Consider the following 24,301-nt stretch of genomic DNA (forward strand, 5'->3'; position numbering starts at 1 on the left):
CTGGGTTTGACATGGCCTTGTATGTTAGGCAAAGGTCACCTCTGAGCAAGCGGTGGCGACTGAATAGAGCTGGAGTTCTTTCAGTCGGGCAGCATAGGACAGATGTTTGAGACCCTTTATCCTTTTGGTGAGGAACTTTTGTGGCCTCTCCAGCTGCTGCAAGTGTCGGGTCAGATACATTCCGAATGGGGCATTGTACTCAATCATTGGTCTGATGAGTGATGAGTATAGGGAGACTATGACCTCCCTTGATCTAGATGAGAATCCCTTCATGATAAGGTGGGCAATGTAGAAGGTCTTCCTAACTACTTTAGCTACATGGGTGTCGAATGACAGACTACTATCAACCTGGGTCCCCAGGTCCCTGATAACTTCTTCTGTACTCAGTGGATTGCCACCTATTTGGTAGCTAGGGGTAACCTTGTTTTTCCCGAAGGGTATGACTATGCATTTTTGGCATTTAACTTTAGGCCATGGCTCTGGCACCAGTTATCCGTTTCTGTGAGACCCTTCTGAAGGATATCTGTGTCAGATGTGTTTTCTACTATGGCCCAGTTTGCAGTCATCTGCAAACTTTGTCAGCCATAACCCTCCTGTGTTTGCTTGTACTTGGAAAAGTAGATGCCAAACAAGAGTGGGCCCAGGACTGAGCCCTGTGGTACACCACTTGTGACAGGCTTTGAGTCTGACATGGCGCCAGCAACTCTGACCCTGTGGGTTCTGTCACTCAGCCAGTTTGCAACCCATCTTGTGATGTATGGGTTAACATTTAAGCTGATGAGTTTTTCAATGATACCCGAGTGGGGTATTGTATCAAAGGCCTTCGCCAGATCGAGGTAGGCTGTATGGACTGCCTTTCCCTCATCAATGGCTTTGGTGACTGTTTGAAAAAGTCAACCAAGTTTAGAAGGCATGATCTGCCTTTGACAAAGCCAAACTGGGATGGATCCAAAGTCTGCAAATTCCCTATGTCTTTATTTATGAGGTCCATTATGATCCTCTCCATGGCTTTGCAGATAAGGCTTGTCAAGCTAATGGGCGGTAATTTCCAGGGTTGGTGGAGGCACCGCCTTTTGAAGTGGGACCACAGTTGCAGTGCGCCACTCCTGGAGTGCGTATCCAGAGGTAAGACTATGATTAAACAGCTGTCCTAGCTGTGGGTTTAATTCCTCGTTGAGTTCGTGGAGCACACAGCCGGGGACACCATCAGGTCCCATGGATGCTGTGTTTTTGCTTTGGAGAGAGCAGTTCTCACTTGGGCGTTGGAGATGTTTGGGGGCTGCAATCGCTTGGTATAGATATCTCTCCTTTTGGGGAGGGGAGAAGTTTGCACTGAACCTGTCAGCCAGTATGTTGGCAATGTCTGTAGGATCAGTAATCTTCACATCATTTTGAACTAGTTCTGAGCATATCTGGGAGTTTCCTCCCAGGTTTCTAACATAGCTAAAGAAGGCCTTATGATTGTCTTTTGAGTCTTTAGCTATTTTTCTCTCAAAATTTGCTTTGGATGATTTTATGAGAGCTCTTAGTTTTTTACTTATAGTGATCAAGGGTGTCTTACCTTTTAAGGATTTTGCTCTATCTTGTAGTAGCTTCCTCCTTTTGTTGTAGAGTTTGTTTATGGCTGGGGTCCACCAGAGTGGACGCTTGCCTTTGCTACAAAGAGTCTTTGTTTTGCTTGGGATTGCCTTATCCATGCAGTCCTGCAGGTGCTGGTAGAAGGCATTTGTAAGTGATTCAGCGGCTTGAGTACTGTTTTCCGTCGGCTGGGGGCCTTAAAGGAGACCACACTAGTCTTTAGAAGTGTGAAGTCGGCTTTCGAGAAGTTCTTTACTGTGGTCTTTTTTATTTCAGGTGGGGGTGGGATGAGGACCTCCAGCGAGATTAGTTTGTGATCTGATCTCACCAGTGAGGGTATACTTCCGGTGTTGAACATTGTGCTCCCATGTTCGTGATGATGAGATCAAGTATGTTTTCTCCTCTTGTGGGGATGGTGACTAGTTGTTCCATGGCATTTGAGTTTATGAATTCCAGGAACTTTTGGGCTAGGGTGTTTGGGCTTGAGTAGTGTTCCCAGTCTATATTAGGGTAATTGAAGTCACCTAGTATGATGGTGTTTGGTGATACATTTATCCCCTCTAGTGTTTTCAGGAAGGCCATGTGAGGTTCCTGAGTTTGTGAGGGTGGCCTGTAACATGCTACAATTTGCAGAGCAGTCTTGCCTATGGTTAATTGCACCTGGATGGTCTCCGATGCATCGTGCGTTGCCACCAGTCTTGAGGTGTGGGTGTCTTTGATGAATATGGATACCCCTCCTTTCTTGGTATTGTCCGGATTTTGGGGCCAGAACGCATGATAAGAGGTAAAACCTGATAGTGCTGGGGTGCTCTCAGGAGCCTTGAACCAGGTTTCTGTCACTGCACAGACATCGATGTTCTCCATACTGAGAAGGGCCTCGAGTGCGTGCATTTTGAGATTTAGACTTCTGGCATTGAGCAGCATTACCCTTAGTTTTTTCCTTTTTGTGTTCTAGGGTGGTAGGTTTAGAATTTGAGCCTTGCCTAAAAAGGCACTATGGGGTGGCAAGAGCCTTTGCCAATATCCGGAATCCCAGGGGTGACAGGTGCAAGCCGTCCCTTGAAGCAGCGTGGCTTGTCCAGCATGTCATCCCAGGCAGACAGACATTGGATCCCCTTTGAATGACACCAGAGTTTAAGCCAATTGTTAAAGCTGATCATCTTATCTCTGTATTGTGGCATCATTCTTGGTGAAGGTAGGATACTGCTCAAGGTCAGGGTCATACCTGCCTGGGCTACATAATCAGAGAGCTCCTCAATGTCTCTTTTCATGTAGTCCAAGGAGAGTGCGTCTCAGGTCGTTTACACCAGCGTGGACAATGACTGAGTCATATTTGTACCTGCTGTTGAGAGACCTGAGTGCTTGCGTTATGTGGCGGATTCTAGCGCCCGACAGGCAGCTTACTGTGACCTTCTCCTTACTCAGTCTGGTGAGCGGGATGTCAGTGTGTCTGACTATGGAGTCACCAATGACTAGTGTGTCTGGCATTGTGTTTGGCCTTAAGGGCTGTGACTGTTTGACACTCTGACTGTGAGGTCTATGTGTTGCAGGTGTTGTGTTCTGAGGTGGTGGTTGTTTGGGTGTCTGCTTTGGTGGCCTCTGCTGTTTTGGTAGATTTTTGATCAGAGCCGCCGAGTATGTCTTTGTGTGTTTATGTGTATGATTTGAGGTTGTGATGGTACTATGTGAGACTGGGTCTATAGTGTGTGTGGTAACCTTCTCCTCCTGACTGGTCTTGCCAGTCCTATGTTGAGAGAGCTCAGCCTCCAGTTTGGCCGTATAGTTGCATCTCTCGCATGTATTTGTGTTTTGTGGGAGGAGGAGAGGGTTGTCTGTGTACATGAGGCAGTTGTAACATTGCCTCAATATTCCCAGGTTCACCAGCTGAGCAGGAGAGGACACTAGCAACTGATCCCTCGACATGCTAGAAGGACTAGACAAAAACTTTAAAAGAGATTCGGGGCGTGGTGACCGAGAAATGGGGTTTGCCTTTTTGGGGTGCTATCTATAAGAGTGCCGTATCAAGGTAATAAGTACTGTAGGAGCAAGTGCTAGGTTTAACAGATAGAGAAAAGTCTACTTGGAGTCAAGTAGAGATGATCTTTAGGTATTAGAGAAAGTGCTAGTAACAGGGATGCTTAAAGGTAAGATTGAAAAGAATGCACTCTGCAGTGTGCACTAGAGAAGTTAGATATGAAAGTAGGTAACTTGAGTTTTACCTGTTTAAAAAGTTAAGGTTTAGTGGAGAGTTACTATTTTTAAAACAGCAAGATGGACTGAAAGGGGTGGTTACTTTTGTATTTTGGTACTATGAAATACTGTAGGATGGCCAATAAATTTAAATAATTGAGGGGTGGGATTTCAAAAGTGATGGTTTTGTGATTACTCACATAAGCCAGTGAAAGTAGAGAGAAATGAGATATATGGTCAGATTAACATAAGAGGCGGGCAACTAGAAAGACAGTGGTATTTAACAAGACAACTTAAATGGGTGGGGAAAAATTCTGCCTGACTCAGAACAGAGAGAGCTGTGGTCTCTTTTGAAGTTTTAATATGCTGTTAAACAGAATGCAAGCAAAACACAAGGTAAAGAAAACAAACTACAGTATTCAAAATATAGAAAGGCAATACAGAAATACAAAAAATAACAGCAAACTAACCTTTCCTTCACAGCAAAGTGTAGCAGAGTCTGGATGAGCCTTTCTGGTAAAGCTCTGAAATGTTTTAGTTTACTTCTTAAATAGAAATTTTAGTTCCTAGCTCCACCCCCTCTGTTAACAAGTGATTAACCTTAAGTGACCTTTTCTGTCTTATGAATGAGTCCTTAATTAATCAGTTCTTATTTCTGCCTGACTCAGAACAGAGAGAGCTGTGGTCTCTTTTGAAGTTTTAATATGCTGTTAAACAGAATGCAAGCAAAACACAAGGTAAAGAAAACAAACTACAGTATTCAAAATATAGAAAGGCAATACAGAAATACAAAAAATAACAGCAAACTAACCTTTCCTTCACAGCAAAGTGTAGCAGAGTCTGGATGAGCCTTTCTGGTAAAGCTCTGAAATGTTTTAGTTTACTTCTTAAATAGAAATTTTAGTTCCTAGCTCCACCCCCTCTGTTAACAAGTGATTAACCTTAAGTGACCTTTTCTGTCTTATGAATGAGTCCTTAATTAATCAGAATGGGTAAGTCCCCCGTTTTCTTTGGCACCAAAAAAAACTTGGAATAAATGCCTGATCCAGACTGGTCTGGTGGATGGGCTGGATGACTCATTTTGCAAGCAGCCTAACAATTTCTATGGCTGCCTCCTCCTGTTGACTGGGTGGAATGTCCAGGAGGTGTCTGGGTGGAGTGGGTGGATGAAGAAGAGTAACGTCTGGATATGAACTGCAGAACCCAATGATCATTTGTAATGGACTCCCAGGCTGTTGGTTGCAGAGATAGGTCCCCCCAACTGCCTCCAGAGATGACCATTTGGGCCATCCCTCAGGATTGCTGAAAGGGTCTGTCTGAGAAAGCATCCTGAGACCCTTGGTTCATTGGACCCCATCTAATATGAGGGTGGCACCAGTCATATCCCCCTCTACCCTGGGGAAGGTGTATCCTGAGTGTCTTGGGAAGAACCCTGAGACTTCTGAAACCACAGCTTCTTGACCCAAGACTTATTCCTTGAAAGGATCTTTGTGGAGTGGAGAAATGGATCCCAATGTCCGTCCTTGCTCTGAGTTAACGTTTCTCAAACCATTTTTCCAAACAAGGTAGAACAATCAAAAAGAGCGTTCATAAAAGATGCCTTGAAGGGCTTTGAAAAAGCACAAAGGCGGAGCCAGGTGTGTCATCTGATGGTCACACCCATCTCCGCATCCCTCAAAGTACCTTCAGTAGCATGTGAGAGAACCTCATGGACGTATTCGAAATAGAAGTGAGAGTGACCATACGGAAGGAGAAAGACCACCTCTTTCTCTGCTGACATGAACCCCGGGGCAGACTCAGTGACCTCCTTGACTAGGTCCCTCTGTAGTCTGATGACATATGCCAGGTAATTGAGTGCATGTAAGGCAAAAGTGGCTGAAGCATAGGCCCACTTCCCAAAATGAGCCATCGCCTTAGACTCCCTGTCTGGGGGGTGGTCTGAGGAGGTCTCCTGAACCAGATTCTTCTTGGCCACTACAAGCACCATGGCATCAACTGGGGACCCCTTGCACCAATGGGGCTTGTTGGATGGGGGGGCTTAGAACCTTTTCTGGGTGCCTGGGGATAGGCTCAACCATGTCCATTTCCTTCGATGCCCTAAAGGAAATAAGATCCACTAAAGGATCCTCAGGGGGACACCCAGGTGGTAGAAGGGCCTTTGCCAAACACCTCCAGGAATACTGACTCATCAGGATTGGGCTTGAGGGTAGAACACCCACCGCGTTGGCACAGGATCTCCATGATGTCCCCAAAGGAGACATCCTTAGTGGGTGATCAGGGGGAGCCCCCCCCTTCCTCCAAGTCAGTATCATCAGTGAGAGACTCTGGCAGGGAGTCTAAGTGACTCCCTCAGGGGGAGGCTTTTGAGAGGATTTGGAAGCTTTGGGGAGTTCCAGGGTCAGAATTTCCTGGGGCAAACTGGCAGCAGCCTGTCCCTGAGAGGGCAGGAAGGAAGACTCTGGCCCAGAAAAAAAGGGAGCCAGAGAGCCGGGGCATAATCAAGCATGAGTCTCAAGGGTCTTGATGGAGCCAAGAGGACCCTGTCCACCACCTTGAACCCCGAAGGCAAGCAGACCCCTGAGTGCAGAATGGTTGGGGGTGCAGCCAGATCCACTGCTCTCAGTGCCGAGACCTTCAACATCGATGCCATCCCCTCAGATCTGACACTGAGGCAATGTCTCCAAGAGACTGTCTGCTCCAAGAATGTCAGAGCTAGCTGAGCCACTCAAGGCAACTGTCGGGATCGACGTACCAGGTACCATCAATGCTTGACCCCTCAACACCCGGGAACCTCTGACCCAAGAACTCTGAAAGTGAAGGCCGGATCGGAGAAAGACAGAGAGGGGAAAAAAGTGGACTGCCTGCTCCAGGGCCCGGCAGAGAATGGAGCTGGCAAGACTCCCAGATGAATCTGGGCCCGAAGGAATTTCAACATCATCTGGTCCACCTCAACTTTGGAGAGACTCCGAGCAGACTGGACTTTAGAGGCTACCAACACCAGCCTAAAATGGTGCCAAGGAGAAGTGGTAGTGGGGGACCAAGCCCAAGAAGTCTCTAGCTCCGTGGAAAAGCATGGAGACCAGAGATGAGGGGAACTCTGGCTCGGATCCAGGTGGGACTTAGATAGGGCTCGGCCATGGGTGCTGGAACCATAGAGCGAGGGGGCGCCTTCCCACTTTTGCAGCACTTGCGATGTCTCAACCATCCTGAATGTGCACCACTGAATACAGGATGTCGCAGAAGGATTTACTTAGGCAGATTCTTTATTCTTTATGGACTGGCATCAGAGGTGTGCGTGTGTGTGTGTGTGTGTGTGTGTGTGTGTGTGTGTGTGTGTGTGTGTGTGTGTGTGTGTGTGTGTGTGTGTGTGTGTCCTTGTCCAACAGGATATATCTGGTGGCTACAGGTACATAGGCTCAAACCCTACACCTTGGGTGCAGGTAAAAAGAGCCTAAAGTCCCTAGCCACCATCACTTCTGAACTTATGCCTCACATTTTTGTTTTGTTCTGTTCCTCATTAAATCTCTGGTTTTCAGGAGCAGTAAAACAAAACCTTTTATGCTAGCAATTTTCTAAGTTTATAAGATCAGTATTTGAAACGTGTCCCTATTTTGAGGCTGTGTTCACCCATTATTGGCTTTGTTCTGTATTTTTGTGCTAGGAGGTTGAGAGCTATGGTGATAAGTGAGAACTGAATTCAGTAAATGATAGCCATTTAAGTTTGTCTTCCTGTCTTTCAGGAAACTGCTGATTTAGCTTAGTGGTATGTTGCTCTGACTGTAGTGCACAGGTTCTGGGTTCAAGACTTAGCAGTGAAATGTACAGTGGTAACACATCATTTTATGCAAGCAGCTTTCTAAAATTATACAAGCAATGTTTAAAATGTGTCCCTGGTGTTTGGCCTTTTGACCCCCCCCCATTGAAAATAAGTGCAAGAAGCTGTGCAACATGCCTATGGCTTACACTACTGTGATTCTGTATTTGTATATTCATATATAATATATACTGTGTGTAGAAGTAGACTGTTATCATGGAAATGTTCTGAACAGGGCAGTTTTGTCATTATTGGTGCATGCATTTTGCTTCATTGCCTACTGGAAAAATGTTCAAACAATAAATTTAAAATGCACTCTAACTTAAGTCTAACAAGTGTGCTGTATTATGCAAGGAATATAATTTAATAAAGTCAGGAAGGTGTATCAAAGAACACATGTATGTTTCTTGCTTTGTGCACATGGGGCATTTGATATGAAAACGGCCCAAAGGTAATCTTTATCCGCCACTGGCCAAATGCATTTTCTTTGGATGTGGTGTGGGTTTTAATGCTGTTTCAATGAATGTGAGTTTCAAGGGCAGAGAAGTTTTAATGCCAAGTCTATTTTCATTGTGAGACAGTATTGCTTTGTTTAGCAGATATCTGTTAGTGTTTGTGCATTGTGCTATAAAATGTAAAAAAATAAAATCCAGAAATGCAACTTGGATTTAAGGATGGGCAATAGAAAATGTACTTCAGAATTGCTCCTAAATGCTGCATCCCTTATATGGGTCCCCTCAAATTATCTATGGAATGATCACAGTTATTCTCACTAGAGCTAATATACAATTATCAGCCATGGTATATGTAAGACCAATCAGAAAATGTTAATTCAAGAATCAAGCACCAAAATGGAATTGGCTAAGCTTAAAAAGTCCTCCAAGTGAACCTATGTTGTGGTAGTAAATAGTTATAAAGAATTGCCCTTTTTAGATCACTAAGTGCCCCTCTCACGCTCCACCCCCCCCCCAGTCTTCAACAGCTTCCAGCGTCTTTGGGCTTGGCCGAGGAAGAACACTCTGGAGACCTTTTCCTAGGCTGATCCCACTCCTTGGAACATAATTTCTCTTCATCTCCAGGCTACTTAGTGGAAGGTTGAGTCCCAGAAGCCAGGGCAGAAGAAGAAGACAATGCCTCAGTGGGAGGTGGAGAAGGCCCTTCAAAATAAGCTTGTTTCTCCTGTCAAAGTGCAAGGGTTGAAGCCCACGCAAATTGACCAGGAGGGCTCTAAATGGGTGACTCCCAAACAGACCGCGCACAGTGTGTGGGCAACAGAGGGTGGTAGCTTATGCCCACACTCTGCACCCTTCTGATAGTCTGGCTTAGGAGCATCACCCATGGCAGGAAGACCAAGCACACACACACACACACACACACACACACACACACACACACACACACACACACACACACACACAAACAATAGATAGTGTTGAATAAAGACCAATGCTGATGCTCGAAGAAAAGGTAGGGGATAGAAGGATAGAAACTAGAGAGAAACTAGAGAAGAAAGAAACCCAAAAGAAAACACAACTCTGGAACTTGGAGCAATCGAAAACCCATGTTTGAATCAAGCAGTAAATGAGATGTGGGGGGGGCATTATGGGTAGGGGAGGAGCTTGCTCTTTGGATCTGATGCTTGAGTATACAGCCGAGTCAGATCCGTGCCGGATCAGAGTCCCTCAGGTTGAAGATGAAATGAAAACAACTTCAGATCAAGAGGATACATATGAAAGAGAGAACCATGGGAACAATGAGGAGGCATTTTTTTCATACTAGCGTAATGAATGCATTGGTCTGATGTTCTAAGGTACTTCTGTGGTCAAGAACAGTGAAGGAATTCAGTAATATATTCAAAGAAATAGGATATTTCTGAAGTCAGAGGAATTAGGTTCTAATTTAACTAGGATTTGCTAACAGGTAGTAAAACAAGCAAATAGTGTGGACCAAACAGTCATAATACACCGAATAAGTCTGTTTTTGGTTCTATGTTTATTTATGGCAGACTTGTTGAAAATGTATTATCTGAACAGCTGAATAATTAATGATTATGGGCTGCTTTATAGTAAAGTTTTATTTGCATTGCATTTCAGCATGATCTTGAAAGCAATGGATGTGTAATAAAACATACTTAAAAACAATTTATCCTATTCTCTTCTCCATTATGTTTATTATATTTTAGTGAGATCATGTACAAAAAATAAATCGGCTGTTAATGCCTTAACTGCTGTTAACAGTTTACTTTCAAATTTGTTCCTTGCATCTGCATGGCTGTATTTCTGAGACGCATCATACTTGGACATTTTCTCATCAACTCTGTTAAGTATTTATGTGTAAAGGCTCAAGGAGTTGTATCTTTAATATAATTTGTTTATATGTATGAATGTTTTCAGTTTGTTTCCTCCGTCAGGACAAGTAAAATACTTAAACACATTACTGTTATGAATAGAAATGAATACTACTCCTGAAGGTATAACACCACACTATATTTATTTTAATGCACACTGTTTGCTCCTCATTGAAAAAGTGAATATGTGAATATCCACATGTGTTGTGAAGTAAATCTGGACAAAACTTAGGGGACCTCAGTTTTAAAGCATCATCTTGATAGTCTTGGTCTCTACCTAAACAAAACTGTATCTCTGAAATAAACTGACACTTTATAGTAAAATCATTGGAATTAGCACCTTTGTGATTTTGTGTGTGTGTCTGGTGGGAAAGGGGCTATTTAAGTATACAGTATTTCCCCATGAGAAAATACAGTGTGCATACATTTTGTAAACCAGATCTGATGGAAGATAGCAATCTGCGAGATTCTAATGACCATTTAGCAATATCAGTGCCTAAATAGGTAGCATACTCACCTTTGGTCTTGAGAAAGATCAGCCATTGGTGGGTTCTTTTCCCACCCCATCTGACTGGATTAATTTTGCATTACTGACACTGCAGTGTAGCATGGGGGCGGGGGGGGGGGGGGCTAAGACTGTACTGCTAAACATGCTTCCCTTTGGAAGAGATGTTAAACTGAGGCCTTATCTGCCCGAGTTGGTGGTAGCTCAAGTGAATTTAAACAATTTCATAGCATTTATCAAAAAATGTAGGGGACTTTATGAACAGCACTATTCTACACAGTGGCAAGCAACATATATCCATTATTGCAATGTTCCTTTTCTTTGTGTACAAACTTTCATAATCACCTTTATAAGAAAATATTGAGAAGCTCCCCAGTTCCCTGGCAAGATTTCCACTAGTCAGAAGGAATGCCACCTCGGCTCTCTACTCAAAAGAGGCTACTAGGCTAGTTGTAGTAACCCAGTCAACAAAAAGTAAATAACAATAAATGCTGGCCTGTTGTTGCCCTGCCTCTGACCAGCTATCTTTGAAACAGTTTTTTATTCTGCAGTTAAGTTTCTAGTGAGGTATTTAGGTAACGACCTGCAAACATAACTAAGTGTATGCATTAGTTACAGTGGCAAATGAAAACAAGAACATTTGTAAAAAGTCAGTTTTTCAAATTATTTTTGTATTCAAGCATAATGGATAAAAATGTCACTTTCAGAAGTAAACAGTGTCAGGGTTTGGTATTATTGCAGCATGTATATTATTAAATTTGATGTATAATTTGCCACTTTGAGAAAAGTTTAGGAAATGAGTTTTGTGCAAGTGTATAGACTTGGTGTCTAGTGCAAGTAAAACTGCAAATGGCACACAGTGAAATTAAAATAATAAAATAAAGAATAACAAAATCAAAAAGTGGATTAAAAAATAAAACAGGATGGAAGAACAATTTTAGATTATTTGTCACACTACCATAAGGATCCCTTTCTGAGATAGTATACTTCATTTGACTATCAAATGACAAAAATATCTTGAAGAAGTTACAAGATTGTTTTATCATGTATATCTTATTCAAGTGAAATCAAATAATTGCACTCTCTGAAACCACTTGCAAGGCTTACTTTTCTCAGGCATATTTCATCTCCTTTTACATACTTACAGACCAACCAATGTCTGACAGGGTACATTATTTATGAATGTGAACAAGTGCAAGAGACTCGGTCAAAAAGCAACAATTTTAAGAATTATTTTTTTCCATAAAATATTTTAACTTCTTTTACACAGGGAGTATTGTCTGGCTTAACCCATTTCTGATGGGGTACATTTGCAATACTTGACTGTGATGAAGTAGGACTGTTTACCTTCTGTAGTAGCATCATGGTCCTCCACAATGAATTTATGAAGATCTACCACAAAGGTATTTGTTACTGTAGACATCTAAAATATGACAAAACCATAAGCATTATGAAAATTATATTGAGGGATGTTACATACCCACCTGCTTTATTTAGCTAATCTTAGAAAATGAGAAGAAATAACTAAATGTCATTACTGATTCTGGTGTTTAATTTGTTATGTTGTCTGCTGAAAAAAAAATCTTTTTTGCTAAATGGTCAGGTTGCTTAGCCACCATTTCTACTAGATGGTTCTACTGATAAAAGTCACGTTGAGATTGCTGTAGCAGATATATTTAGATGCCACTGAATTTTATATAACTATTTCTGTAGTTTGATCATTGTTTCATTTATATTTATATGTCACTGAAATATGTATAATTTGCTTTTCATATTTCTGAAGGCATGCAGATAAGCTGGAGATGGTGCAAAACTTAGAACAGGATGTTGGTGATGTAGATGCAATACTAACAATGGGCAGCCAGATGTGGTAAGTCTCTCCTGATGATCATTGTGTTTAATAAGAAATTACCTTAGTAAGTATAATCAATCTCCAAAGTTATTAGCAAAATTACACCTGCTTGGACACTGTTCAAGTTATTCATGTTATTTCCTTCCTTACACTGGAAGAGCACCGTGGAAAATCCTGATTGAAAATGTATTAATTTTTAGGACACATTGTCCTTGAAGGTTATTAGTATCAAACATGGGAGCTCGGTCAAAAACACTGATCATATAAAGCTGATGTTAAATGTTGAAATCTATGCCATCTTTCAACATACTCTGTTTTTAGTGAGTGTTGTATTATGTAGCATTCTTAGTATTTCACAAAAACAGCAACAACGTTTTTACAAATGTATGATAGAGCATAGCCATGTCAATAAGAATTAAATCCTAAAATGTTATAGTTTTATGTATTATATATTTAAATGACTGATTTCTTGTTTTGTTTATATTTTGTTTTTGAAAAATATACTTGTTACACAATTCTTTTAGATAGTTATTCATTTAGATTTTATTTAACAGATTTGGTTCTTAGTGCATGAAATATCTGCTTAGTAAAAGGTTACCCTGCAAGAGTGCAAAGGCTTGGACATGCATGATACAGATGGGAATGGGACCTGGTCAGAAATATAAAGAAAATGCATATCAGTGAAGCCACATAGGTTTCAGGTCAAGTTGTCAAAACTAATATTGCCAAAACAGAAATCTAAATCTTAAGCTAACCTGTCTGAAGTTTTCAGACTATGTCAAGTAGATTCAAATTTGTTCAGAACTCAAGTCGCAGGTTGTTAGCAACACTCCTTCACAACTGTCTATGTGCTCAGGTTTCCTATCTAGTCTAATTGTTCTGCTGTGACCTTTAGCATCCATGAAGTGGAAAAAGTCCCACATTCTATAGTTATGGGACAGATCAATTACATTTTCACATTCAATGTATAATGACTGTATTTTCCAGCAGAAGTAAGTTACAAATTCAAAGTGCATATGTTTCTCTTGCAAGTAAGAGTGAGCATAAAAATAACAAACTTCAAAGTAATGATAAAAGGGCAAACAATTATATATGACCTAAATCTAAAATGTATAGCCAAAAATCAAAATAAAAAAGTGTATTTCCAGGGAGGCAAGGCCTCAATAACCCCCCCCCCCCACAACAAACTTAAATATACCAAATGTGTATCGCACCAACTTGAAAGAAAGAGAAAATATCTGCAAAATGGGAATTAACACCCATTTTCTCACCTTCTTTGGACAGTAAATGAAGATAAAGCCAAAACCAATGTGCAGACAAATACCAAAAATCAGAGACCACTATTAGATATTACTCGACTTCACATCAACATTCACTTTCAGACCAATAACATGTACAAAACTCCAATGTCTAGCAATATATACTTACTGTAATCCCCTACAATTAACCACAAGATGGCAAGATCAAATATTTTACAAGTTAAACAGCAGAAACATGAGAACATTGGGTATAGTCTTTAAAGGCCTTGACCACCCCACAGGTGTACTAGTAAATAAACTACATTTTGGTATTTTTGTTGATTGCACATACCAGTATTCAATCTAACATCCTTTGGTCAATTTTTAGACTCCCAAAACATTTTAACCTTCTGTACATTCTCAAAAATTGACTACAACCATGTGTATGTGTGTGTGTCTGTATATGTATCTGTATATCTATATTTATGTACTATGTTTCTTTCTCTCTCTCTCTCTCTCTCTATATATATATATATATATATATATATATGTATATAGTGTTCATTGAAAAAGGTCAGATGTGTGTACACCTTGCCCATGCCACTGAAGAAATACACACATTACAGATTACATCACATTTTTTTTCATTTTCCTGCCACAAGTTTTACAAGACTTAAGTGCAGCTTGCATATGTTACATTCTGATTCCAAAAAAAACTGGCATGTTTACATAAGACTTCACAGGTAAACATAAGCTTCAGCAAATCATAGAGCTAAGTAAAACTACAGTGCTAAGAATGAAACGTATTGTGAAACACTTGGGCACAAACTAAAAAATGAAAGTGGCAGAGAAAATATATACTTTAGGTAGGGCTTGAATCATAAATTCTTTATTTACCATGCTGACTGTACTCCCAAGTAGTCTGACATTTCCCCAAAAATATTATACTTTCTGAAGTGTATACATTATTGATATGCAGAGGAACTGTATAAGTTCATAAGCACTAACTTTAAGCACACTTTGCTAATTGCCTTTCTCTGAAACTAATTCTGATTTAATGTCCTGATATTAGAAAATTCCAATAGAAAGGTGCCTTTTATAAATAGTGTACTTAATCTAGGATCATAAGTATGTATGTGTGTATCAGGGTGTGGTCTTCTCATGGAGAGTAAGTACCTCGTGAAGAATAGAGCCACTTAAGAGTTCCCAACAGACCAGACCAAATAGGATTAAATTATTACTCCACACACTTTTTTTTTGTACCCATTGTAACACATGAGCAGATTAAACTAGTCTCCAAAGAAATCTTTTAGATTGTCATTGTGCAGCCTGTCCTCCCTCGGTTATCAGGAAGAGACTGAATATGACCTTTGGACGTGGAAAACGCCCATCTACACATACAAAATTGTTTTTTTAGTCTCAGACTTCCAAAGTTCTACTACATGAAGAACCACTGGGCCAAATGGCAGCAAACATGGTTCCCTTTGTGAAACTGTATATTGGAATATTTCCAACAGTCCTTAAAGGTTTAGTGACCCCAGTTATCAGATCCTATGATACAGCACATACATTTTTTTGCAGTTTGCTTTTCAGATGGTGGTTTGCAGTCATTAAAATCCACATTTCTCTAGTGCCAGTTGCTACAGACACCATTGTCCTAGAATAGGGGAGCACTGCCTATGCCTGACTGTCCAAGGTATGTGGTTACAGAGGCCTGTCTTGTACATCAGTGCAGATATGAGGGTAGTCCTCCTCACATAATGGCCATTTTGAGTGACTAAGCTGTCTTTTATAATGGTAGTGTTAAATCAATAATTTGTTTAAGCTAAGGTACATGGTTAGGATTGCATGCATTACCAAGGTAGACTGGGGACATGGTGCTAGTATATTAACACATGGGGACCACATGAGGGCTTGCCCCCTTCAAAAAAATGATTTTTCAAGGTACATTTGCTGTAATGAAATTTTCTATGAAATGTGATTCTGTGAAAGGAGTATTCAATGAAATCTGTTTTCAGCAAATCAGTGTTCAGGAAAAACAACAATAATCATATCCATCTATATATATATATATATATATATATATATATATATATATATATATATATATATATATATATATATATATATATATATATATATATATATATATATATAGAGAGAGAGAGAGAGAGATCTACTTCTACTTACCGAAATCCCACTTCATCAAATTTCATAACGACAAGATAAAGTTGCTGAAGGTGTAGTTTCACAAACACCCGGATCACCATAAAATACCTCCGGGAAAAGAAACACTTGGCCACCATGATGAACTGCCATTTTCTTCACTGTGGTGTGATCTTATAGTTGGTACATTTAGTTAGGAGGGGTTTGGGGGGCAAAGCCCCCCCACTTGTGTGGGTTTGATTTGCTTCAGTTTGTTGTTGAAGTGTTGCTGGACAAGTGATTTGTCTCCAGAGTTATTTTATGGTGATCCGGGTGTTTGTGAAACTACATCTTCGACAACTTCATCTTATTATGAAGTTCGACGAAGTGGGATTTAGGTAAGTAAAAGTAGATCCATATATACACATACATGTACATACCCAAAATCATATGACAATTGGTTGAATGTCCATTTGGTTGACTCCAAAAAGACTAAATTCAAATGGACGAAAGCTCATTTCATTGAAAGTAAAAAAAGTGCCAGGAAACGTTGATGCTCAGTCCATGCAGTTTATTCCACAAATAGTTAAAACCAAGTGAGACCAAAAGCAAACGCCAACTAGAATACTTGTATAACTTATATTAATTATAAATACATTAAAAATTCATTTTATATATAAAAATACTTCTTTCTAAAACTTCTTTTTTATAAAAACTTCTTTTAAATGAACTTTTATCATTTCATTACATTCTAAAGGGGTAGTTTATATTGCTATTTGCCAGAAATGTCAGTCATTTTATGTAGGGAAAACGGAACGATGTTTAAAAAGAAGAATTTATGAACATAATTATGACATTTTGAAAGCCAAGAATACAAATGCTTTATATAAACACTCCACCATTTGTCCCGAATATAAGTTTCATTTTTTTGTTCTTGACCAAGTTTTGCCAAATATTAGGGGTGGGTTATGGGAGGAAATTTTGGAAAGTAGGGAATTATGGTGGCAGATAAATTTAGATTCTAATTCCAAACCAGGAATGAATGATTTTTTGACCATAACTCCCTTACTTAAAATAAGAGCTAACAAGCTTTAGGAGTAGTAGAAAAATACATTTTTCACAAAGGACACTAGAGGTCACCATTGTACAACATATACCAGTCTCTTAGTTCAAAGAATGTAATGAAATGATAAAAGTTCATTTAAAAGAAGTTTTTATAAAAAAGAAGTTTTAGAAAGAAGTATTTTTATATATAAAATGAATTTTTAATGTATTTATAATTAATATAAGTTATACAAGTATTCTAGTTGGCGTTTGCTTTTGGTCTCACTTGGTTTTAACTATTTGTGGAATAAACTGCATGGACTGAGCATCAACGTTTCCTGGCACTTTTTTTACAGTTTATTGGTTTCCAGAAGTGCTAGTGCCTTTTCTTTGTCATTTCATTGAAAGACCTTTTAATTGAATTGCTAGTAATTGAAAAAATCATACAGTGAAATGTTAAGAGTTTGCAAGCAAAGTGACCTCCCACTTCCCCCTATGTGGGATGGATTTGTCCCCACTTCTCCCTTAAGTGTACTAATAACACGGTCATGCAACTGGGCAAAAGGTGAATTATAACACCTAGCGGATTGCTGTTAATGCCCAAAGAAAAACTACACCAGCAGCTGTTATGTATAGGTGGCAGCAACCATTACATAAGGTTTCATTATATATTTCTACGTTTTCTTCTTTTGTATTGTGAAACTAAATGTCACTATACCACGTTCAGTGGAATGGACTTTCAATCAAATGTTCATTCAGCTAAATTGACTTTCACTCATTTCAATACACACAGTTGCCATTCAACAAAATTGACATTCAGCCATATGACAGGCATCTATGTTTGCAAGACAGAGGACTGAATAATGGTGCTATTGAATTTGTTTAGAGTATGTACTTTTTATCAGGGGTGTAGCATGTGGGGATGCCGGTGCTCTGAGTATACCCTACACTAAAAAAAAGGAATCTTTTTTTTTTTTTCCAAGGACATTGCCTAAACAAAGATAACATGCATGCTGTCTTTGAAAGAAAGCATATGCTATCATCTTTGTTTAGGCAGTATTATAAGCAAGCAAGCAAGCCAGGCAATGCTTACTTCCCACAACATCTCTCAGGAGCTTCAATTTCTTTTACTGCTCATGCCTGCAGAATGTTGCTGATTGCCAAAAGTTAATGGCAAGGAACACTTGAATACACCCTTAAGTAGAGGGAAAAAATTGTAACTTCTCATTCATAGTATTTAAAAATTGAAGTTCACAGTTTTCTGTGTAGCCATTGCAGATGGTAGTTTCAACCTCTTAACTCCAGAATTGGGGAGCAGTCTAGAGGCAATCAATGACCGTCACTTTTCTTTTTTTTTTTTTTTTTAATACTAGCTACAAACTTGAGAAGCTGACAGAACAACAGAATATGAAATAACACACATTTTCCGAAGTAAAAGAAGTCTATAACTCAATTTTTTTCCTCCCCAAATCACCAGTTTTAGAAGGGATTAGGAGGGAAAGAAGCAAAATTCTGAGACGGAGACACTTGAGAAGTTTTCATCTTGCCCAGTTTTTTCAAAGCTACCACGTGGGAGCTCAAATCTTGGCTATAAGTGATGCTACCCAAAGGCAAACAGCCCAATGCAATCTTCTCTTTGCATGGAGGAGAACAACAGAGGTTGCAGCATACAGACGGGATCAAAGACGGCTACCCTGAAATGCCAGTGGAATGTAGATGAGTCTCTGGACCTTTTAAATTTTTACTAAAAATGTTCCACTCTTCACCATGGAGATGATCACTAAGCCCAACTTTACTTTAAATGACTCCTCCAGCTGGGGGGGGGGGGGGGGTTGCCTACAACAAGAGAAGCCGGCTGATGGGGCTAGTGGTCCTCTTCATTTTTTTTGTCTTTGTCACTCTACTGGTAGTATTGAAGATCGTCTCCAACTGTAAAAAAAGAGTGGACTTCCCTTTCATTAGATTTGCTTCAGCAGTCCTTTTTCTGGCTATGATGACCCTGTTGTCTCATAATATGGGAAGGTCTTCAGGACATCTGGCTTGCTGGAGATCTTGCTTGCAAGCTGGGGAAGGTAGCTCAAACTTTTATACTCATGGATTCCTCTAAAGTGATTGTACTTGCCTTAGAGAGGTAACTCTTCATCACCAGTTCCTTGTAGCTGCCCCCACTCATTATAGAGCTTCATCACCTGGGCATTTACTTTCCTGCTTTCCACACCTCACATGGTTATTTTCAGAGTAATCCCAACCAGTTATACCACACAGTGCCTCAACATTTTCTCAGATCACCCTAAATGGCATTTCCAGATCTGTGTCGGTCATCTATAGTGCTATGACTGTATTTTTCATTCCCTTCTGTGTCCTGTGCTTGCCTACATGTCGATCTTGAGGAAAGTCTGGAGCAAAGAGAAGGGAGTTTGAGGGAATACCTTAAAGCTGGGAAAGGGAGTGAGACAACTGGGTGGAGGGGTGACTTCAGATTTACCCTTAATCCAGCAACAGTTCTTTGTCCAAATCTAAAATCAAGATTCTTAAGATGACTCTAGCAATCATTCTTTCCTTCATCCTGTGTGGTCTGCCCTATTTTGCAAGTAGAAATGAAGTCTGCCTTTGGTCGTTTTACCAAGCTTAAGGAAGTAACTGCTGTGCCTGATATTTTTCTTGACTCCAGCATTGCAGTCAATCCATTTGTGTGTTTATTCTTCAGCTCCAGTTATCAGTTTCTACAGAGGCTGGAAAGTGAGGTTTGCTTTGCATGTTTCATGGAAGCCAAAAGTAGCAGATCAAACTCTGTCTCCAGTGGCAAGACAGATTGCTTCAATGTGCATATATGTGTATATGTACAGAATATAAGTATTAGGTGCACAAATCAACCAGCGTCACCTAGTACAAAACCGTCGCTATGCCACTGCTTTTTATTGATGTGGACCTTGTTCTTTGTTTACAGTTAAGAGCTTTTATACTGACATGAATTGCTTTCCAGATTTTAAGTGTTTTTTTTTTTTAAGATACGTTGTGTGAAGGAATGTCTTTTACACTTTACCTTTGTAAAAGTGTTAAATATAGTGTGCCCTGATTGAAGTCTGCGATTGCTTAATTTCACTGCCAATGCAGCTTGGAAGTGCATACCAGCAGTGATGTTTTTGGGGGGAATAATTTCTTCCCCTTTGTGTTTGTTCGATTATTAAGTTTATATAGATATTCAGATATAGAAGTTCAGAGAGGTGGGGGGGCTTGCCTTTCTGTAAAAACATTTTCCTTTTGTCATTACCTGTTTTTGAGAATTTGTAGTTTGATGCTTTTACCATTTGGTGAATGGTGACTTTGGATGCATTTGTCCAGGAAATGCAGTTCTGATGATGCACTTTATTTCTGTCTTATAATATATATATATATTTTTTCTCTATAAGTGCCTGTCATTTCGTAGAAGGACAGTTTCATTTATGACAACTGATCCAGTCAAAATAACTTAGTCAATTTAGTTAAATGACAGTTTTATTGAATGCAGTATAGCTACACATAGTTCTGTAATTGTAATGCAAAAGCATAAATGCATGCACGTGTATGAAGAAGATTTAGCAGGTGCTTGTAACTACCTATACATAATCTCTGCTAATGTGATGTGGTTTCTATATGTGCATTGGCACTGATTTTACCTGTGTATGGTGTTTTCACTTTTAAACAGTGGTGCAACTGTGGAGTTACTATGTATAACTAATATGGGTGTAGTGGACTTGCCCCTGCCAAAAAATATTTTTGAAAAGTTTCCCTTGTTTTTTTTTTTTTTGACTGCATCATGTTTTAGTTATTTTGAACTAGTGGTGGTTCAGTGAAATGAGCTTTCAGACATTTTGACTGGGTGAGTTTTCTTTACATGAAATAACCAACTGTTCTGTAAAAAAAAAATAAAAATATGTACATAATATGACGATTTGAGATATTGCCAGCTATGCCAGGAGAAGTAGGGCAGTGAATGTGCAATATATGCCAGCACAGCTAGATGGAATTTTGTTAAGAATTATATGTAATTTGTGTATCAAACTGATTTGTACAGATGCTTGTATTGAAAAATGTATTTGTAAAGTTGCTTGTGTTAAAAATGTACCAACAGTGTGTCCCAACTCTATTGTAACTGATTAAATGTATATGTTTTAGCAGAGGGTACTGGGAGAGATGGGATAGAAGAAGTTAATCTCAGTCCACCTAACTTTGAAAAATAGTAATAAATAAAATTACTTAAGTAAGAAATAAAATTACTTAATTTAGGCCATAGAGATTGTATCTTACAGTTCTAGTTGCAGCCAGAGACTAAATATCTGTGAAGCAGAAAGGTTTATTAGCTCCTGTAGGAAGAGTGGGAGTGTTTTATGGTTTTATAGTTTCCAGATGCTATAACACATCTCAGCAAATCTCTATCTCTGTATAGTAAAACTTATATACTAAATTTTAGTTCTGTGTATAGCAATGGAGGTAGCATGGGAACCAGACTACAGATGACAAGATGTATGTGATGTCATTCTGTAATCTAGGACAAAAATTATAATTAAATACCAGATGAGAAAGAAGTCTCAGAGTTCTCTGTTTTTGAAACCTGACAAAGAAGGACCCCTCACCTATTTCATCTTGCCTTGCTCTGGTAAGGGACCAGGGAATAGTAATTATTTAGATCAGTCAGGAAAATATAGTGAGATTAGTTAAGTACTGTTTTAACTGTATCTATGTGAAACTATTCATCTGTGTTATTTTAATACTTCTGTAATTGAAACTGCGGTGTTTATTGTAAATAGATATTCAGTATTTTCATGTGTTTTATTATTTCTTATTAAATATATTTAAACTTTTCATTGTGGCTGGTCCGTTAGAGAATATTTTAACCTTTGAGAATACTTACATCTATTTGTTGACTCTGTGACCACTCTTGAAAGCCATACTGCATTGGTCAAACACTACAATTTGTATTAATATTAATTTTACTTAGTATAATTGGGTTTCCTTGTAAGAGCCTTAGAGTAGCTGTCTTTGGAGTGTCTCATGGCAGTAACTACCTTATAGTCCGGACAGAAGGGGGCATAGCTAGTAAAATTGTGCCAGTATTTCCCAGGTATGTGTGCAAATCAAATCTGTGTGTGTGTGTGTGTGTGTGTGTGTGTGTGTGTGTGTGTGTGCGCGCGCGCACATATCACATCTCCAAGTGTGTGTGTGTTAGCTGCTTGGAGGACATGAAGTGTTTCCCAGAGAGAGTGGAGGAGGACATGTCTTGGACACTCAACTGAGGGCTCAACTCTATAGCTGTGCCAGTGGGGAGTCTTACTGGGGACTTGGAGAGAAAGAGAGACAGAAACCCAGACCCCGTGCTGTGTATGTTCCCTGTGTGCTGTTAAGAGAAATTGTTCTTGATGCAGAGAGCTGCATCGGGAAATACCATGTGTATCTATTTTTCTTCCAAGTGATGAGCATCCCTGTCCAGTATCAGTGGTAAGGATTCAGTCTCCTTGATTACTGGCCAAGAAAGAGGACAACACGTGTGTGTGTGTGTTTTAAATATTTCAGAAGCCTGGCCTTTATAACACAGTTGTGCCTTACTGCGAGTTGTTAACTTCAGTTATGTGACAAGTCAAATAGTAATTAAGACTATCCAGCCAACACTTATCATTTAGCATGCTTCACCCAGGGACAATGAGTAAGTGTACATCGGTAGGTGACATCTGATGTGGATTCACAGGTCTGTAAAAAGAATTCAGTTCACTTTTCATTCTCTTTCAGATATCAGTTGCAAACAAGAAGACTATTCTCCTGCCCTAAATCTCTGAACAGTTGTTTAGAAATTTAAGAATAAAATCTGACTACTTTTGGTAACTGTAAACAGAAAGACAAATACATGCAGCTTCCATAGTCTAACACTGTACAGTAAAGTTAGTAATTTTACATGGCCTTTCAAATGTTACAAGCTAATATGCTGTGCTTAACTTACTTTAGATAAGGTTGTAGGTTTAAATAATATGCCTTATGTTTCCTAATGCTGTAAACTAACTAAACCGAACATAACTATACAAAACATATGTCTGTCACTGTACGGTAGATTATTTTGCACATTCCCAGAAAATTAACTTCAAATCAAAAGTTGTAAAATGTTGTAACTAAATAAATTGAAAGACACCAAATTCACAAAATGTAACTGACTCAGAAGTTAAAGTACAAATTAACAAACCAGAAATAATGTACCTTTGTATCTATCTTTAGAAGTGCACCTTTTAAAAGTCATTGAAAAAAATCTACAAAATCTGCAGATTTAATTCACTTTTGCAATCATCAAACCTGTAAGGCATCAGAGAATATTTGAACACAAACAGGTGCAAGCAGCTACAAACCAACAACAAAGCAAGTAAAGGATTATGACTTAGTAACTAATATCAAAGCCATTATATTAGTTTTCAAGACTTGGATGTCAAGCAAGTCCCTTACAGAGTGAAGCAAAACTTGAGAGGTGATTCTTAATATCCATGTCGAGAGCGCATAACAACTGAGTTATGATTGGAGAGGCCTTGTCATAATTCCTTCTAATGTATAGATCTTTATCTGCTCCATGTACTACAAGTTATAGATGGAAAAAAAAAGAGGGGCATAAAGTGTATAATAGCTTTGAAAGCTGAAAAGTAGGTAGAGCTGCCACACAGGCAGTGGGTGAAAACAATGCATCTTTGTTGAATAAACAACATTAAAAGCTTTACCACACTTTTTTTTGTTTTACATGAAAATGCTTCTGATGCTGTTCTGAGGTGACTATATCGTGCTCTAGCAGTAGGCTCTATCACCCGCAGGTGCTTAACAAAGTTGCCTGTTTCTTGACTTTGGAGTGTAATTGTTACACTTCATATACTACAAGTGATTATTTCAAACATCACAAATCTTAGCTTAGTAAAAGCAATCATTGTCCTACTCTGAGGTATTTTCCCTAGTTCTGGAAGTAAGAAGTTGAAAGCTATGGCAGCAACCATGTGCCTGGGAACTCCCACACTTGTACTATCAGTTCTATGCAGTTTAGCTAAACTTCATCTTGAACAGTGGGAGTTTACAGTCCACTCAAATTATGAAACAGTAAAAATGTAGGTAAAGTGTACTTTAAATGGAAACTAAAAGCAAAAACTGAAGTGGAGTCAAGAGTATGAGCAAACCTTAGATGTTTTTTTTAAGTTCTGGTTCAAAACTGCAGTACACCTGTTACTATTCCTACAAGGCAGATTGCATAACTTGTTGCACATAGTATTATGTACAGCATTGCTGTAATGTTATCAGGTAGGGGAGGATTTAAGGAAAGAAAATCTCCTCCTCCTCCTCCTCAGAGTGAAGGGTGCTATGGGTAACCTCATCACATGGTTAGGATAGGACTGAATAGGCTGCCATGAGTAACTATTAGGACCCTCAGGAAAGTATAGCTGAAGCCAGAAGTCTGGTATGGGAGGCGCTATGAGTAGATATACTCCCTAAGAAGTATAGGGTCTATATTAGAACATCGAAGTTTCAAAACTTTGAATGTTCTGATATCAACCCCTATTCAGTGAAAGCTGAAAACATCGAACATACGGAACAG

The 24,301-nt window shown here is 39.3% G+C and overlaps 1 protein-coding gene across 3 annotated transcripts in view; it reads left to right on the plus strand.

Annotated features, from left to right (window-relative positions):
* The window catches only part of LOC122811523 (transient receptor potential cation channel subfamily M member 4-like), a 1,266,622-nt gene that overhangs the window by 922,801 nt on the left and 319,520 nt on the right, over window positions 1–24,301 (plus strand). For all 3 annotated transcript variants that reach the window (XM_044083407.1, XM_044083409.1, XM_044083408.1), the window contains one exon: window positions 12,218–12,304. In XM_044083407.1, coding sequence (XP_043939342.1) covers window positions 12,218–12,304 — 87 coding nt within the window. The remainder of the gene's footprint in view (window positions 1–12,217; window positions 12,305–24,301) is intronic.

The sequence above is a fragment of the Protopterus annectens genome, chromosome 9.part0, assembly GCF_019279795.1.
Source record: "Protopterus annectens isolate FY-2018-M chromosome 9.part0, PAN1.0, whole genome shotgun sequence".
Taxonomy (NCBI): Eukaryota; Metazoa; Chordata; order Ceratodontiformes; family Protopteridae; genus Protopterus; species Protopterus annectens.